The following is a 13,812-nucleotide window of genomic DNA, read 5'->3' on the forward strand; positions in this document are numbered from 1 at the left end:
AAGGCATCACAATATGGTAAGGGCCATAACATTTCCGTCACACGCTTGAGGTATTCGGCCAATCACAATGCACTGGATAGCTGGCCAATCAGAGCACACCTCGCTTTTCAGATCGCTGTTTCAGAAAGGCGGGGCATAGAAGATAAACAATAATGTACAGTATGTGGAAAATAATGTGTTTTTTTAACCTTAAACCGCATAAACACATTGCATTACACCAAATACAAAATAATGTTCTTTTTAGCAACATCATATGACCCCTTTAAGGCTAAATCCATTACATACCATTCTATCAAAGTTATCTAACATTATCAAGATGAATTTGTCCTGACACAGTTTAACTCCGAGTTCTTGTCATATTTTATTAGCATTTTCTAAACTATGCAAATAAACTGTGATAATGTGAGAAATGTTGAAGGTGTCTGAATACATTTTTGTTTGACTATCTATTTGATAAATGAAGTTAACCAACTAACATGATATATACTCTTTTGGTTTCTGTACCCAATATTTAAAAAATTTACAAATGCAATAAAAATGTCGGTATCGGTACTCGGTATCGGCAAGTACCAAAAATAAAAGTATCGGTATCTGGCGAGTACTGGAAAAAGTGGTATCGGTGCATCCCTAATATGCTTGATAGTTTTTTTTGTTTTGTTTAATCGATCATTTGAGACCAAAATCATTTGAGAAACAATTGTGATGCTAGACTAGATTTTGTGATGCAGAACTTGCAGCCGTGATTTTGTTCCAGCATGTGTTATTTACTATATTTAAATTAAATGGTGTAATATATACAAGTCTTATCTCAGCCATCAGTCTGTATGATCACATTGTAAGAGATCAGCATCAGCCGTCAAAAAATCCATGTCAATTGACCACTATGCAAAATAGAAATAGTTGTGTGGACATTTGAAGTTAACTGTCATTCCCTTTACTTACTTTAAATTGGCCAAACATTCGCCTAACATCTCTGTAAAACCCCCAAAACTCATATTTCCTCCCACCGAACTGACTTAATTTTAAACTTTTGCGTTCCAGAGGTCAGAACGCAACAAACCAGATTGATGTCGTCGCTTAGTTGAGGGCTCTGCAGAAGTTCCTCGGTGAGAGCTACATTGCTATTATGTGTGTAAATACGGCGCTCGAACTCTGATCTAAATTTAGTCTTTCCTTCAAGAAGTCTTCACTTAAAATGCAGCCCAAAACAAACAGTCTTATCCTCTCTTCTCTCCAGCTGCTGGACTGAGCCGTGTTCTCATGCGGTCCTTCAGAAGCTTTGATCTCGAGTGGAGAAAGAAGGTTAAGCAGAATAATCATTTACACTTTATATCAGCTCTTTGAGTCGAACTGGGACGGGAGTGACCGAATTGTGACTCATCGGTCTCGAGCGTTTCTCAAGAGTGCTTGCTGCACTTACTGTGGCTGGCTGCTGTCCAAAAGTACCACTTTGCTCACATTAGTCTTAGAGAGGCTTCCGCTGCGTAGCTTTCATCCACCCAGTCCAAGAGAGGAAAGGAGGACAATAGTGAAATGATGCATGTTTTTTGTGTGTGAATAAAAGCCGCTTGCACATTAGAGAAAGCTCTGATAGATAGGGATGTGTAAGATTTGTTTGGAAGGTGTGGATTACATTAACAGCGCAAACTGTTCTCAAAACCAGGAACCAAAACGTGAGGCAAAAAAATAAAAAAGTGAATGTGTGTTTCACTGTGTTATGCTAGCGTTCAAATAACCTGGGGTTGGTAAGATTTATTTTTGTGTTTTTGAAAGAAATGTGTTATGCTCACCAAGGCTGCATTTATTTGATTATTTATTTGATAAAAAATACAGTAAAAACAGTACTATTGTGAAATATTATTACAATTTAAAATAACTGTTTTCTTTTTGAGTATATTTCAAAATTGAACTTTTCCTGTGATGGCAAAGCTGGTTTTTAGCAGCCATTACTCCAGTCTTCAGTGTCACATGATCCTTTAGAAATAATTCTAATATGCTGATTTAGTGCTCAAGAAACATTTCTTATTAATTTTTGTGGAAACCATGATATATTTTTTTCAAGATTCTTTGATGAACAGTAAGTTTAAAAGAACAGCATTTATTTAAAATATAAATATTTTATGACATTATAAATATCTTGACTGTCACATTACATTGCTTACTTTATTATAATTCAATTAATTAAATAAGATTAAAAAAAAAAAATTGTTTACTGACTCCATAGTGTATATTTATGCACTCGTTGACAATTTAGACAACGTTGGTATCACTTATCTGGGATTTAAAAATGATGTTCTTTGTATGTCCACAGAGAATGCAGCTCTGATATCTCCAGATGATGAGGTGCAAAAGAGCGACATATCGTCAAGCAGTCAGGGCATGGTGGAGAAGGAAGCCCTTGGGCCACTTCTCTTGGAGGTATGTTAGACTTTTTAAACTGTTTATCTGTTGAAAAGACTGATATTGAGGTTGTATGATGTCAGAGTGTTGCTGTAGACCAGTATTTTTATTTTGTCCTCATCTGAGCCTGGCCCAGTTCCTATAGTTGGGAATGACAAACCTTTGTGCAACATACATCTTATTTTTGTCTTCCATCTCTGTTCTCTGCCTGTTCCACAAGGCCCTGAATGGCTTCTTTTTCGCCGTGAACCGCGAGGGGCGCATTGTGTTTGTGTCTGAGAACGTCACCAGTTATCTGGGTTATACCCAGGAAGAGCTGATGACCTCCAGCGTCTACAGCATCCTTCATGTGGGTGATCACAACGAGTTTGTGCGCAACCTGCTACCCAAGAGCCTTGGTGAGTCTCTCGGTGAGAAGGGCCACAGTAAAAGCAGAATTATAGCTAAAGATTTAACAGAAAATTTTACACCTAACCAGACATGATGCAACATGACAAAATTACAACCACTCAGAAGATATTTGATGATTAATGTACAGTTTTGACAAGTAGGAATTTGAACCAATGAGATTTCTTTGTGGGCGGGGCTATCAATTGCCATGCTCACCACTGGTTAGAACAAAAACATGTTGTTTGTCGCTTTATTACATTACACTTGTTTACAAATATATATAACACATATATAAAAATTTTAGCTTTTTGTAAAATTTTATATTTTATTTTGCTTTGTTGTTGTTGTTGTTATTATTATTAGCAATATAAATTTTTTCCCATATTTATGTGTATTTGTATTTCATAACCAACTGAGATATGGGAGAAGATATGGAGGTTTAATTGGATTAGACTGTATGTACTGTATGTTTCTTTTGTGTTAGTTGGCAGGTAGGGTTCTGTGTTAATCATTCACTGTAAATATTAGCACAAAGGTTTGAGGTCAAACCCTTTTTTATATCAGAGCTCAGTGACACTCCACTGGGGGTCTTTTATCTCATACTTACCTTGCACATCTGTGTGTGTTTTCAGTAAACGGTGTGCCATGGCCTCAGGAGCAAGGCCGAAGGAACAGCCACATGTTTAACTGCAGGCTGCTGAAAAGACCACCAGACGAGGTGGACGCAGAGAACCAGGAGGCCCGTCAACAGTATGAGCTCATGCAGTGCTACACGGTCTCTCAGCCCAGAGCGGTGCAAGAGGAGGGTGAGGGTGAGACCACACACATACTCATAAAGTCATACCCATATAAATATTTAGCTTAGTGCAGGGAGTCTGATGAAGCTGTCATTGACACGCCAGTGTTCAAATATGAAATCAGTTTTTTGGGGGGGGTTCAAAAGTCTGAGTCCACTAATAAAAATTCTTCTATTTTGCATTTTTCTAATTGAATTATGTTTAATCATGTTCTGTACAGATTTATGAAAATATGCTCGGCATGTGTTGCATATAGCACTTCAAACAATTGTCTCTGTTGTCCACAGACCTGCAGAGCTGTTTAATCTGTATAGCAAGTCGAATGCCTCATCCACCTCAGATCCCTGTCAGTACAGAGTCTTTCATCACTAAGCAGGACCCTACAGGTAGTGTTTCATTATGTACACACACAAGTATCAGCTGCTAGGACCTGTTGATCTGACCACGTTATCATCATGGAAGAGCTCATGCAGGGTTATTGTCGTAGGCTAAAACATTTGAACATATTGAATTAAAAATACCTTTAAAAATAGAACAAATATTGCAAAGCAGAAAAACTGTGGCTGAAATAGCTGTTGCTGAAATAAAATGATGAATGAAAAGAAATAGTATCTGTAGTTATCAAGAGAAACTAGTAAGGTTACTGATAACAAAAATGGACACTGGTGTTCACACAGAACATGTTCTTAATTGCTGTAAATGTAAACATGTTAGACTTTAGTTTGTCTCGCTCTTTTGCAGTACGTCTCTGTTTTTTCAGCATCTTGTTCTTGAGATGATAATGATTTTGATTATAAGCACTTTTTACAACGCATCTCCAGACACCTTCATCTTGTTACATTTCTTTGCACTCTATTTTTTTATTTTTTGAATGTCAAGCAACAGGTACATTGAACTGACACATTGTTTCCCATAATTCCTGTTTAAATACAGACATGGCTTTCTCCCTCAAAGAAAGCTTGCTTAGTTTTGTACACTACTGTTCAAAAGTTTGGATTTGTTTTTAAAGCAATTCACACTTTTATTCAGCCAGGGCATATTCAATGAATCAAAAGTGACTGTAAAAAAACATTTATAATATTACAAAAGATGTATTTTTCAAATAGCTGCTGAAAATTCAGTTTGACATCACAGATAAATAGATTAAATAGAAAACAGTTGTTTTAAATTGTAATAATATTTCACAATATTACTTTTTAATGTATTTTTGATCACTTAATTACAGCCTTGGTGTGCATAAGAAACTTGTTTCAGAAACTGCTTTTCTTATTGACTCCAAACTGGACTGCAAGAACAGAAAACGAAACTATGTTCTTTTTCTCTTTTTGCAGAAGGCAGTGCTAAATGGTTTGTTAAATCTGTGATTTGAAAAGCTTCCTCCTCTTGAACCTGAAGTCCTGTTTACAGAATGTAATGATCTTTCCCGATGTTTGATGTGTGTGTGTGTGTGTGTGTGTGTGTGTGTGTGTGCGCACGCAGGGAAAATCATCTCTATTGAGACGAGTGTTCTGAGGGCCACAGGCCGACCAGGTTGGGAGGACCTGGTCAGGAAGTGCATCTACGCATTCTTCCAGCCTCAGGGCAATGAGCCCTCCCATGCCAAGAAGCTGCTTCATGAGGGTGAGTGCTTTCACCTCCATTCTAGCCATTTTGAGTAGTACTTGACATTTCAAAGCAGTAATGATCTGCCCTTGCCTTTCTTTACCTAGAGAATTTATGATTTATTTGATGATTTACACTCACATTTTGATTCATACCATTGGCCTCATTCACTTGTTCAATGTGTTCTAATATGCCCAATATCTGATCTGATATTTGATAATTGGTCAATCTGTGTATTGTTTCTTCAATTAATCCAGTAGCCAGTTTATATTTACCAGAAAAATCTGTTTTATTATCTGTTTAATTGACCGAACATGTTATTTTCCTCCTGTCAAAGTGCAAGAGGTTATAAAAAGCAATAGATATTTATGAATATAGGATATACATTACAGTTCAAAATACAGTAACATTGTGAAATACTATTTAATCATATTTATAATATTGTAATATAATATTGTTTAATATAATTTAAAATAACTGTTTTCTATTTTAATATATTTTAATAATTTGGCAAAGCTGAATTTTCACCAGCCATTACTCCAGTCTTTAGTGTCACATGATCCTTCAGAAGTCATGATGATTTTCTGATTTGCTGCTCAAAAAACATTTATTCTTGTCAATGTTGAAAACAGCTGTACTGCTGTGTTTTTAGAAATAACATGGGGAAAAAAAGAAGCATTTTGTAACAAATGTTTTCATGTTAATTTTTATCAATTTATTGTATCTTGCTGCATGAAAGTATTCATTTTTGACAGCAAACTTTTGAACGGTAGTGTTAATATGCAGCATAGATGTGGATTTATCCTAAATTTAGAGAATACTGTATGTAGTGCAGGCTTACTGATAAATCATGGTTTTTGAGTGAAAATGTTTGCATGCAATTATAGTTAGAAAATGAGACTCATTGTTGCCAAGTTGATATTTGTAAATGTGGTAACTCTAAAACAAACTAGTTTTTATGCTCTGTGTTTGTGTGTTGACAGTGATGACCCACGGCATGGCCATCAGTCCTCTGTACCATTTCACACTCAGTGACGGGACGTCCCTCAGTGCGCAGACACGCTGCAAATTCTGCTGCCCCCCAAACCCAGACGTACAGCCCTTCATCATGGGCATTCACACTATAGACAGGTAGCTGATGATGTCCTTTGCATTTATATGAGCACAACACTCTACGGACACCCTCTACGCTAGACTGATATACTATATATACATATAAATGTATATGTTTGTAAAATATCTGAAAGTACACTCTTAACATCAGTCAGTCAAGCATTATAATATGATATTATGACAATCAAGTATTATTTAATGATAGAACTTTAGTAATTAGAATTCAAATTTGGTAACCATGTATGAATGCATAGACATTTTAATTGGATTTAGGATTGGTGGTGGTGCTTTTTTGGTCATTCAGTGTTTCTGTAAAAATAAAAAAAGGGAGAAAACTAAAAATAATACTGATAAGATAATAATAATACAAATTCTACTAATAAGAACAGTATAAAACGCACTAAGGATTAACAAGCTGCTGGATTAATGAATATTAATCAGGTTGTGTGCATTCGATCGAACTGATTTACTGAAATCAAAACAGGGATATCAATAGGTGAGCACCAGTCAATGAGATTGCCGTTTGCGCATTATTACCCGGCAGTTCTTAAAAGCTGAAGAATTCCAAAAGAATGCCGTTATTTTGACAGGAAAATACAACAAAGAATATCGTTTACATGTAGCGCATCAATTCTGCATGTATGTAAGACTCTCTCACTCTTTCTGCTCTCACCAAAGCGACGGTGAGTCATGCACCGTTACACTAGAGTTCACGGTACGTCAAACACAGGTTCGCTGCATATCCATTGAGATGAACTGATAAATAGCACAGATCGCTTGATGGAGAGTGAAACTCTGAAGCGCTCAGTCTGAGAGTGTTCGGCGAGTGAAAATATATCTGTGCTAAACTTATACTTAGCCTCCAACTCACACACTGGCGAGTAAAATCTGAGAATTTATTAGCCATTGGCTAATATTAGACATCATTTAGTCGCCCAGAGTGAAGATTTAGTCGCATATGCGAGTGATTTACTCGCAATGTAGAGGGTTGGAGCATATCACACAATAATGACTATTATTGTATATATATAAATGTGTATATATATATATATATATATTTTTTTTTTGGATTGAATGTGTTTTAGGGAACACAACACTGCTAGCTCTCAGGAAAACACTACCCCCAGCCTTCTGTCTCCTGCTGCCCCACCTTCCCGCTCACCTGCCCTGCAGCCCTCCAGTGACCTCAGCCTCCATCTCAACAACAGCAATGGCACCTGTGCCACTCCTGGACCCCCAACACCCACTCCACCAGGCTACCTAACGCCCGGCCGCGTTGGGCCCTCCCAGCAGGTCAGCAGCCCCTCTGCACTTGGCAGCCCTCTCACTGCCACCCCTACCTCATTCATGTCGCCTCGACCTCCACGGGGCAGCCCGGGCCTGGCCAGCAGCCCACGCGTGCCCGGCCATCCTTTTTCCCCCTCGGCGCCCAGCATCCACTCGCCCGCTGGCGGACTGACCAGGCAGCAGTCTGGTGGCGACAGTGTCAGTTTCTCTCTCCCCTCTCCCTTACCCCCCAGACAGACTCCGACCCCCAGCAGCTCCCCAGCACGTCAGCCCCCGGCCAAACCGCCGGAAGCGTCCGCTGATGAGCCTAAAGCTGCTGCTGTGGGCAACCTCAAACTTAACCAGCTCTTGGACGGTGCCCCTGAACATGACTCTCAACCCCGTCCCGCACCCATGGCCCAGTGTCCGGCTTCTCACAGCAGTCTGACTGAGCGGCATAAGATTCTGCACCGCCTGCTCCAGGACAGCAGCCCTGCAGATGCAGGCAAGGAGCACGACATTAAGAACGAGCCTCCGACAAGTCCCAACGCAGCCTTGGTGGCACGGGGACTTGGGAAGGAAACCCAGGACCACCAGCTGCTACGCTTTTTGCTGGATACGGATGAAAAGGACTTGGAGGACTTGCCGCCTCCGGCCGTCCTCAGCCTCCATACTGTCAAGGTAAAGGCAGAGAAGAAAGGGAGCAGAGAGAATGTGCTCTGTGACGCTGCTGCTGCTGCCGCCACCACCGTGTCTGCAGTCGCTTGCTCACCTCAATCCAGTGACAAGCCCAGCCCGGTATTTACATCCTTATTTCATTATTTGTACTTAATGAATGAATCGAAGTACATTATGGAAGCATTTTTTCTATGTGCATGTTACTGTGTTACTTAACGTCCTTTTTACTCCTGAAAATCTGACCACTAATAGGCAGTGGTGGACAGTAACGGAGTAGTTTTAATTTGTTACTGTACTTAAGTACATTTTTCAAGTATCTGTACTTTACTGGAGTAGTTTTATTTTGAGTAACTTTTACTTTTACTTCACTACATTCCAAAGCATAAGATCGTACTTTTTACTTCACTACATTTCATAAAACATATCGTTACTTCTTATAATATATCACATGCTCTGACACGCAGAAGCGGTGTCTGATTCAAGAACGAACTGATTCTTTTCAATTAACCTTTTAAATCGGTTCGCAAATCGCACCAAACGATTCATTCACGAACTGGAATGATCCGATTACAGCTGCTCTTGAGTCGACAACTCACTGATTCAAATGAACCGTTTAGTGCGAGTCTCCGGTGAACTGAATTCACAAGTAAGAATCGGTAGATCTTGTGATGCTGCTAAAAGTAAGTTACTAATTTCGAATTTTAGGATTAATTATTATAACTGAAAATCATATTTAGGTGAAAACTGTCAGTTGTTTGTGAACTAAATCTGATGTAAAGGGTGATCTATTTAAGCCCACTGAAATGCTTGAATGCAGACATATCAACATCAGTGTCTCTGTTTTAGGTAAAAACAAAACAAAAAAAACATTAAAATGACACAGATTAAAATAACTCATGCACGTTAATATTCCCCGCTGCCGTAACGTCCCAGGTATTTTGAGCAGTAGGATTATAAAAAATATGTGCTAATATAAAATTAAATTAAGTAGCCTATATAAAATTGCTAAATAAATCTATCTATCAGTACTTTTTTTACTTAAGTACATAAAAAATCGAGTACTTTTGTACTTTCACTCGAGTAAAATTGAAAAAGGAGTACTTTTACTTTTACTGGAGTAATATTTTATTATATATATCTGTACTTTTACTCAAGTACTTGATTTGTGTACTTCGTCCACCACTGCTAATAGGATGTTTGGCCGATGGAAGAAAAGTCTATTTTGACCATTTACTGCTTCTCACTATTAATCTCTGCAGCAAATTTACTTTTTATTTCTATAACTGGTAATGAGAATGAGGTGAAAAATGCACGTCATCACAATACTTAAAAGTTTTTTATGAAAAAAATACTGAAAAAAGCATAAAGAATTCACTGCATTGTATTGCAACAGTGTACTTATATTGTTGTTTCAGAAGCTCAGGTTTTTACAGCAAGGTCAGTTTTCAGATGTTTTTGTTGAATGTTGGTGCATGATTTAAGTTAATATTGAAAATGTTTGATACAATTTTGCATATTTTAATCAATTATGTGGGCAAATATCTTTTATTTTATTATATTGCTTTATGTGGGCAAATATCAATATTGAATAGTATAATTGCTCACAGTACCCTGAACTTTTTCAACTTTCCAAAACGCTGATGTCTTCACATCCATTGGTAGTCACTGCATTGCGTCAAACTTTTCTCACCTTTGAGGCTGGACATGCCCATATGTCATCATTCATGTCACAGGAAATATCTGTCTTTCATGAAAATAAATTCCAGCTTTAAACCAGCTTTAGCGTGAACTCTAACATGACTATTAATAATATATTTTGTAGGGATGCACCGAAATGAACGTTCTGGACCGAAACGGAAAATTCTTTGTAATACTTATTTATTTTATTAAATAATATAAAGTCATTTTGTAAGACTTTTTAATTTAAATCAACAATTTTACTGATACTGAATTTAAAGAAACTTAGCCAATAAAATAACCACACTTTTATTGAAATTAACGCAATAAAATCTGTCACTAATCACTAATATTTTGTAGGCCTTACTCTTGCTGCGTTTACTCATGAGCTGATTTAAGGGAGTCACGTGTGGACTTTGTCTTTCTTGTGCTCTGGTGTGCCTTTTGATGTTGATGACCTTTGCTATCATTTCCATTCCACCTCTGTGTGTGTTTACATGAGTAGCAGTTTCCCAGTAGCGATCTGGACACTTTGAACCAGCTCTTGCCCACTTTGAGAAGCTCTGTGGGAGGTAAAGCAGTAGAGGAGCCAGTGCTCGTCCAGCCCAGTGAGGACAACCTTTCCATCGGGTTGAATGTGAAGAGAGAGTCACCAGGAACATCAAGCAGAGGCGAGGCCCATTTCACTGGAGTAATAATACAAGTCATAATATTTCATTTATCCTAAGTCCTCAATTACTGCTTTTTCCTCCTCCATCTCTCTGTAGCATTCCCTGATGGATCAAACCTCTCAAATCAGTCCTCTTTTGAGTTCTGCGACCCCTCTACACCAAACCAGGGTCAGGTCCAGGTGCCGGATCTTGGGCAGACAGACCTGTTTCAGTCACCCAAGGAGAGCAGCAGCCCCTTTGCCAATCCAACCAGCCTCAACTCTTTCAACACCAACACAGGTGCAGGATTGAATGCATCACCATGTTTGAAAACAGAAACAGTTTGATTAGTTAACCAAGGGGAGAAGTAAGACGTTTTTTTGTCTCCTTTGATTCAGGTCTGGCCAAGCTGGAGCTTCCTGAGTCTCAGCAGTTCCAGCCCTTGTCCCTGGTTGAACCAATGACCTTCGATAACAATTTGGGCAACCAGACACAGGCCCCTCTGTCCTCTCCTCAAGAGTGAGTGTTTATGAATGTCATACTATAATTCTTGATCATAATCAGGCTACAGAAATGAACAAAAAAAATTTGAGTAATATAACTAATTATTATATTTATCTAACTATTTACATTTACATTTAGTCATTTAGCAGACGCTTTTATCCAAAGCGACTTACCAATGAGGACAATGGAAGCAATCAAAATCAACAAGAGAGCAATGATATGCAAAGTGCTATAACAAGTCCCAGTTAGCTTAACGCAGTACACGTAGCAAGTTTTTTTTATTTATTTATTATTATTATATAATAAATAAAAAGAAAACAGATCGAATAGAAAAAGAATACAGCAAGCTTGTGTTAGAGGCCTTTTTTGCTTTTGTTAATTGTATAATAAATAATAAGAAAACAAATAGATATAATACAAAAAGATTAGAGAAGCTAGTGTTTTTTTTTTTTTTAAAGAAAACATGCAGTTAGTAAATGAATAGAGTGCAAGTCTAAAAGGGGCAAGTTTTTTTTAAAGAATAGAATTAGAATAGAGAGTGCTAGGACTAGAGGGTCAAATAAAGATGGAAGAGATGTGTTTTTAGCCGATTCTTGAAGATGAAATAAACTATTTATTTAGATTTTATTGCAACCTCTTGTTTCTGTCCATTTTTTACATGTATTGTATACCCTAGCTATTTTTTATTGGTGTTGTTAACTACTAAAATAACCTATATCAAATTAGATAAATTATCTAAAAATACCAACATTTCTTTTAAATTTGTGTGGTGGAGTTAGTGCTGTGTATTATGATTGACACCAGAAAATGTAATCATATATATAATTTTTTAAGTAAAAAAAAAAAAAGTTAAAAAGCCTCACTAGTGCTTGTGTGACTTTGTCGAAACTCATAAAAAGTAAATTTTTAACTACATTAAGTAGCAGTGTTATTTTAGCAATATTTTTGTGCTATTGTGGTATTTATTAATATTTTTAATTGGCCTTTATTTCAATATTACAATTTTTCTTTTTAATTTAAGTTTGTCATTTTGTTATGTGCCTATATTGTATTTATTAATTTGTTTTTGTTAAATATTTCCGTTTAGCTTTATCTTTGTTTTAGTTTTACATTTGTGTTTACATGTGTTGAGAACATTCAAGTAAATTACCTCTGATTAATCTATGTTTAATTGTTATTTAAAAACTATTCGCAGGTGCATGTTTTGTCTCATCTCTCAAGAATCGATAGAAATATTTATATTTCCACTCACAATTACTGCTATAAACATATCTCAGTCACAGGGAAGCAGATGTGCACTTTCGCCCAAATTCTACTTACCTGCCAAATCAGTTAACCATGCAATATGACAGAACTGTCACCCACTTTCTCAGAGTTCCTTTCTTCCCATCATGATCTGGGGCCAGTTGCAGAAACTTATCCTCTATATTAAGACAGTGTCTTAAGAACTAGTCTGACCAACAAGCAGTTAGCCAAGGGGTATTCAGTCTTATATTTTGGATTCAAATTAGACTAATCCAAGTTTTTATGTAACTGAATTTGAAATTTTTTGGCAAGCCTTAAAGAAAAAAATTAGATGACTAACTATTAAGACTAGTCTAAACCTTTTATGCAACCAGCCACAGAATCATAGACTGCCTCTGTCATTTTTATTTTTTCCTATGCTCTAAGCAGACAGTGTGTTCCATGTCCGCTGGATGAGATGCTGTGTCCACCCACCACACCTGAGGGCTGTAACGACGAGAAGGCCCTGCTGGAGCAGCTCGTCACTTTCTTGAGCCGCACTGACGAGAGTGAGTTGGCCGAGCTGGACAGAGCGTTGGGCATCGACAAGATTGTTCAAGTTAGTATTATTAGAAAAACATTCTTCTCATACCTTTTACATTTACAAGAAAAGTGTGTCTAAAGGTTGACCGGTTTACTGCCTCACCTACAGTGTGGATGCCTCGAACCTGTCACCCAGACCTTTCCTCAGTCTCAGCCTCCAACACCTGTACCCATGGACCCCAAGCTGCCCAGCTACCCCTCTCAATTCCCCACCTCACCCTCACAGTTTCCTGCTGAGATGGGCACAGCACAGGGCATGAGTTTCGGGGCCCCACGGATGGCGTTTCCAGGCAACGTGGGCATGACGGTGCGGCCCGGCATGAATCGAGCTCCTGGTGTGCCCAACCAGCTGCGGCTACCTCCCAACCAGCTGAGACTCCAGCTCCAGCAACGTTTGCAAGGCCCACAGCAGGTAGAGCTTCAGCTTTCACTTCATTGTGTAATAATAAATGTGAACGCACAACTTCTAAATCCACCTTTTGGATTTTCTTGCACTGTGTAACGGATCCAGTGAATGCTTTTGATTTCACCATTTCAAGTAACATGCTGTGGAACTAACCTATTCTTTTGTCGAGTGCAGCTGCTGAATGAACGTGTGTTTTGTTGCACTTGTTTAGTGGTGATATATCTCATCTCTCCATCAGCTCCAGAACAGACTTGCGGCCATAGGTCAGTTCCCACAAGGGGGGCATGTTGCCATGGGGATGCGTCAGGGCATGCAGCAGCCTCAGATGCCCTCTCAGGTTAGTATCACATGCACCAAGACGAATAATGAATGTCATTTGTAGGGGTGCAAGCATTTGCTCTGACAAAATTTGATTAAGATTGTTTATCTCAGATTTGAATCTTGGTTACAATTCAGTTTGATTTGATTAGTTTTGGTACGGTTCATAATTATTTATTTTGTT

General features: G+C 38.1%; 1 protein-coding gene across 1 annotated transcript in view; it reads left to right on the forward strand.

The window, feature by feature from the left end:
* Positions 1 to 2,311: 2,311 nt before the first annotated feature.
* Positions 2,312 to 13,812, forward strand: part of LOC107558925 (nuclear receptor coactivator 1-like) — a gene marked incomplete at its 5' end in the record, with an annotated part of 12,554 nt that continues 1,053 nt past the window's right edge. The window contains 13 exons of the mRNA XM_016242627.1: positions 2,312 to 2,418; positions 2,621 to 2,798; positions 3,423 to 3,602; positions 3,875 to 3,973; positions 5,067 to 5,207; positions 6,173 to 6,320; positions 7,388 to 8,366; positions 10,429 to 10,594; positions 10,691 to 10,873; positions 10,972 to 11,092; positions 12,752 to 12,920; positions 13,014 to 13,316; positions 13,549 to 13,647. Coding sequence (XP_016098113.1) covers positions 2,312 to 2,418; positions 2,621 to 2,798; positions 3,423 to 3,602; positions 3,875 to 3,973; positions 5,067 to 5,207; positions 6,173 to 6,320; positions 7,388 to 8,366; positions 10,429 to 10,594; positions 10,691 to 10,873; positions 10,972 to 11,092; positions 12,752 to 12,920; positions 13,014 to 13,316; positions 13,549 to 13,647 — 2,873 coding nt within the window. The remainder of the gene's footprint in view (positions 2,419 to 2,620; positions 2,799 to 3,422; positions 3,603 to 3,874; positions 3,974 to 5,066; positions 5,208 to 6,172; positions 6,321 to 7,387; positions 8,367 to 10,428; positions 10,595 to 10,690; positions 10,874 to 10,971; positions 11,093 to 12,751; positions 12,921 to 13,013; positions 13,317 to 13,548; positions 13,648 to 13,812) is intronic.

Source organism: Sinocyclocheilus grahami, unplaced genomic scaffold (assembly GCF_001515645.1).
Source record: "Sinocyclocheilus grahami isolate Dianchi unplaced genomic scaffold, SAMN03320097.WGS_v1.1 scaffold667.1, whole genome shotgun sequence".
Lineage (NCBI taxonomy): Eukaryota > Metazoa > Chordata > Actinopteri > Cypriniformes > Cyprinidae > Sinocyclocheilus > Sinocyclocheilus grahami.